This window comes from Penaeus japonicus, unplaced genomic scaffold (genome assembly GCF_977035675.1).
Source record: "Penaeus japonicus unplaced genomic scaffold, GWHDUDI00000001_assembly GWHDUDI00000040, whole genome shotgun sequence".
Lineage (NCBI taxonomy): Eukaryota > Metazoa > Arthropoda > Malacostraca > Decapoda > Penaeidae > Penaeus > Penaeus japonicus.
The window spans coordinates 8,508,687-8,513,686 of NW_028234442.1; the positions used below are offsets into that span (position 1 = coordinate 8,508,687).

Sequence of the window (5,000 nt, forward strand, 5' to 3'; positions counted from 1 at the left end):
CATCCCCTCCCCCTTTTCTTTTCCTTCCTTTCCTTTTCCCTCGAGAGAGAGTGACGAGAAGAGAGCGAGAGCGATTGTGAGAGAGGATGAGAGAGTGGAGAGAGGAGGAGAGACTGAGAGAGAGAGCGAGAGAGAGAGAGAGGAGGACGTGTCAGAGATGGAGAGAGGAGGAGAGAGAGGGAGAGGTGGGAGGGAGAGGGGGAGAGGAGGAGGGAGGAGAGGGAGAGAGGGAGATGGAGGGAGATGGAGGAGTGAGAGGGGTGAGAAGAGGGGGGAGAGGTGGGGTGAGTGGGAGGAGAAGAGAGAGGAGGGAGAGAGTTGGGGGGGAGGAGAGAGAGAGAGAGAGTGAGAGAGAGAGAGAGATGGAGACGATGGAGCGAGAGGAGAGAGTAGAGAGAGAAGTGAGAGTGACGAGGAGAGAGAGAGAGAGAGTGGAGAGAGGAGGGGTTGGTGGAGGAGAGAGAGAGAGTGAAGAGTAGAGAGGAGAGAGAGAGAGAGAGTATAAGTGAGTGAGTGAGTGAGTGAGTGAGTGAGGGAGTGAGAGGTAAGTGAGCGTAGACGAGTGATGTGAGAGAGTGAGAGTGAGTGATGTGAGTGTGTGGACGTGTTGTGATGTGGAGGATTGAGATTGATGGAGAGTAAGTGAGCGAGTGAGTGAGTGAAAGAGTAAGTGAATGAGTAAGAGAAAAAAAGACGCAAGTTGTTTTCGTTGATTACAGTCATGTTTATCATCGCAATCGCCGTCATCTCTTTAGTAATCCTGTCCATCAACATGCATCGCCGTCCGCTCTTCCTCTCTAAAGCAAGTCGCGAATAAAGCAACAAACAACAACAACAAAAAACAAGAGAGAGCAAAAGAAAAAAAGAAAAAAGTATAATAAAAAACGAGCGAAAAAAAAGGAAAATCCCAGAAACAAAAATAGAAAAAAGTATAGAGAGAGAAAAAAAAGAAAAGGAATATTTTCGACAAAAGCAAGAAAAAGATCCTTATTCATTTGTTTACGTATTTGTTTGTCTTTGCCGTGGGTCGTGTGATCCCAGGATGCAGCGCCAGGGAGGAATTAGCGAGCGAGGGCCATCGTTTCTTTGCTTGTTTTCTTGTTTCCTCGCGAGGTGAAGTGCCCGACACTTGAACCGGACAGAGAGAACAAAAGGGAACAAAAGGGAGAAAGAAAGAAAGAAAGAAGGAGAAAAAAAAAAGAGACAAGAAGGAAATTGATTTTGTTTCTCATTCCTCCGGACTTGGTGAAGGAATGGGGTCGCGTGTTTGAGAGGGGAGTTGAAAGGGAGGGAGGAGGAGGAGAAGGAGGAGGAGGAGTAAGAGAGACGATAAAGGAGAGGAGGAGGAGGAGGAGAAAGTAGTGAGGAAAGAGGAAGAAGTGGAGGGGCATTACGAAGAAAAGGAGAGGCGCCAGCCAGGAGGTAGAAAGAGGAGAGGAGGAGGAAGAAGAAAAGAGGAGGAGGAGGAGGAAGAAGAAAAGAGGAGGAGGAGGAGGAGGAGGAGAGGAGGATGGCTTCCTTCTTCAGCTGTTGCTTCGAGCGGGAAAGATTCTCGGACGTGGCAGACGCCGTCATCGTCAAGTGCGGCGACTCCGCCTGTAAGTCCACCTGTCCGTCTCTCCGTCCGTCTGTCTGTCTGTCTGTCTGTCTGAAATCTTAAGTTGAGTTGTTGATCGGCTGTCTGTCTGTCTATCTATATGCATACAAGTCGGGTTGTCTGTGTTGTCTGTTTGTCGATCTGTCTGTCTGTCTGTCTGTCTGTAAGTATGTAATGTAAGTCGGGTGGTCAAGTATTTTTGTTTGTCTGTCTGCATGTCGAGTTGCCGGTCTGTCTGTCTGTCCCTGTTTAAGACGATTTGTCTGTCTGCAGGTCTGTCTGAACCAGTCTGTGAATGGGGTTGTCTGCCTGTCTCTGCGAGTGGGCATGTCTGTTTGTCTGTGAGACTGTCTGCCTGTTTGCGTTGGTGTTTACCTGGTTGTGTCTGTGTGTCTGGATGGATGTTTGTGTGCCTCTGTCAGTTTGATAGCTTGTGTGTGTGTGTGTGTGAGAGAGAGAGAGAGAGAGAGAGAGAGAGACTGTGTGTGTGCGTGTGTGTGTGTGTGTGTGTGTGTGTGTGTGTGTGTGTGTGTGTGTGTGTGTGTGTGTGTGTGTGTGTGTGTGTGTGTGTGTGTGTGTGTGTGTGTGTGTGGTGTGTAAACCTAAAGATGTTTGTATGCCTGTGTTGTGCATCTGTTCGTTTGATTGCATGTATGACTGTGCATCTGTACCGTTGTACCGTTATAGCCCCGTGCTTCCCTGAACAGGTATTCCACCAAGCTGCATAGCATGTTGATTACTATGCCTTCCCCCCCCCCCCCCCTCCTTCCCACTCCCTACTACAAACTTGATCAATGAGTAATAGTTATATACCCCCCTCCCCCCTCTTAAGACACCCCTTATTCCCCCCCTTCCATTGAAAAAATGTTTTGTAAAAGAACGACAATAATTATATGAGATTAATTATAATGACAATTATCATTTTGATGATAATTGAACGTTTACAGGTTAATTTCATTATTTTGGTTGTGGAGCGGTTTGTAATGGACATTGTCCTAAAAGTTGATGTAAAAATGATAGTGATATTATTTAAAAGTGATGATAGTAATGATAATGATAACGAAAATAAGAAGAAAGGATAGTTATAATGATGATAATAAGAAGAAATCATAGCGATAATGATCATAATAAGAAATAATAATGATAATAATAAAAAGGTAATCATAATACAATGATAATGATGATAAGTAACAGACAAAGAACAAGACGCGTAGTGATACATCTTTAAATTGTCAAAGTATTTTTGGTCCAACTGTACGCTTCGCTGAGTCCCCGTGTGCTTGCGTCGGCCACTGGGCATGCAGAGCCCCCTCCCTTGCAAGCAGAGGGGATGGATTTCGCTTGCTTTCCCGTGGTTTCTCGTGCGGATTGGGATTCTGAACCTAATCGGATTGTCAATCTGCTGGAACGCCCTTATAAGAGAGTTTTCTCTGTCCGTTTGGCCTGGGTCGTAATCTGATAGGCACGTTGACCGTCGTATATATATTTTTTGTAGGTATATTATTGGATCTTGGATTGGTCGATCTGATTAGGCAGTCAGGTTGCCATGATTTTCGTTTTTTTTTTATTCCGTTGGTGATTAGATGTGATTAGCATTTGGATTGGACAGTCGACCGAATCTGTTCTCTGCATTCTTTTATTGGTGGGTGGATATACTGATTGGCCAGTCATCCACTACTGAGCATTAAGATTAGCCAGTCATCCTCTACTGAGCGGTCAGATTAGCCAGTCATCCTCTACTGAGCGGTCAGATTAGCCAGTCATCCTCTACTGAGCGGTCAGATTAGCCAGTCATCCTCTACTGAGCGTTAAGATTAGCCTGTCATCCTCTACTGAGCGGTCAGATTAGCCAGTCATCCACTATTGACCGATATGATTGGCCAATCAACCCGCAACAATGATCAATCTCTCATCCACTGGCGATCAGACAGGATTGGGGATCTTACAGGCTAGTTGACGAGCAGATTTTTTCCTTTTTCTGTTTTTCTTTTCCCTTCCCCCCCCCCTTTTTTTGGCAAGTGTTCATTATGATTTTGATTTGATATTTCACTGTCGAAGTTAATGAATTAGTAATTAGTAATGTGATGAGTCGGTTTTAGAAATAGGAATAGACGTAATTAGTCATCTGACTATAAGTCATCAGTCATCTGACTATAAGTCATCAGTCATCTGACTATAAGTAATCTGTCATCTGACTATAAGTAATCAGTCATCTGGCTATAAGTCATCAGTCATCTAATTGTAAGTCATCAGTCATCTGACTATAAGTAATCTGTCATCTAATTGAAAGTCATCAGTCATCTGATTATAAGTAATCTGTCATCTAATTGAAAGTCATCAGTCATCTGATTATATGTAATCTGTCATCTAATTGAAAGTCATCAGTCATCTGATTATAAGTAATCTGTCATCTAATTGAAAGTCATCAGTCATCTGATTATAAGTAATCTGTCATCTAATTGAAAGTCATCAGTCATCTGATTATAAGTAATCTGTCATCTAATTAAAAGTCATCAGTCATCTGACTATAAGTAATGAGTCACCTGACTATAAGTAATCAGTCATCTGGCTATAAGTCATCAGTCATCTAATTATAAGTAATCTGTTATCTAATTGTAAGTCATCAGTCATCTGACTATAAGTAATCTGTCATCTAATTGAGTCATCAATCATCTGATTATATGTAATCTGTCATCTAATTGAAAGTCATCAGTCATCTGATTATAAGTAATCTGTCATCTAATTGAAAGTCATCAGTCATCTGACTATAAGTAATCTGTCATCTAATTGAAAGTCATCAGTCATCTGATTATAAGTAATCAGTCATCTAATTGAAAGTCATCAGTCACCTGACTATAAGTAATCTGTCATCTAATTGAAAGTCATCAGTCACCTGACTATAAGTAATCAGTCATCTGACTATAAGTAATCAGTCACCTGACTATAAGTAATCAGTCATCTGCTGAACCACGCGACCGATTTTTGTCTCAATCTCTCCTATTGGCCAATCGAAGGTCCATCCTGTCGTCGGTCGCTGGGTTAATTTGATCGGAATTTTGATTAGGGTTTGCGTGGGTTTTGGGGGGCTCAGCCTTCCCTGCTTGGCTGTTTGTTGCTGTTGTTATTATTATATTATGATTGTGATTATTATCGTCTTCGTCTTTGGCACCATCATCAACCGTCATTATTAATGGTATTGTTATTATTGTTGTTGTTATTATTATCATTATTAATATTATCATCATCATCATTATTATTATTATTATTATCATTATTATTATTATTGTTATCATTATTATTATTATTATTATTATTGTTATTATTATTATCATTATTATTATCATTACAATTATCATTGTTATTATTATTATTATCATTATTATTGTTATTATTATTATCATTA

At 41.5% G+C, this 5,000-nt stretch overlaps 1 protein-coding gene across 4 annotated transcripts in view; it reads left to right on the top strand.

The window, feature by feature from the left end:
* Nucleotides 1-5,000, top strand: part of stmA (Protein EFR3 homolog stmA) — a 31,204-nt gene that overhangs the window by 6,898 nt on the left and 19,306 nt on the right. For 2 of the 4 annotated variants that reach the window (XM_086533956.1, XM_086533960.1), the window contains exon 1: nucleotides 1,441-1,598. The exons of the other annotated variants lie outside the window; for them this stretch is intronic. In XM_086533956.1, the coding sequence (XP_086390082.1) occupies nucleotides 1,511-1,598 (88 nt within the window). In that variant the 5' untranslated portion in view covers nucleotides 1,441-1,510. Of the gene's footprint in view, nucleotides 1-1,440; nucleotides 1,599-5,000 lie in introns of those variants that run through there. 4 annotated transcript variants of the gene reach the window in all.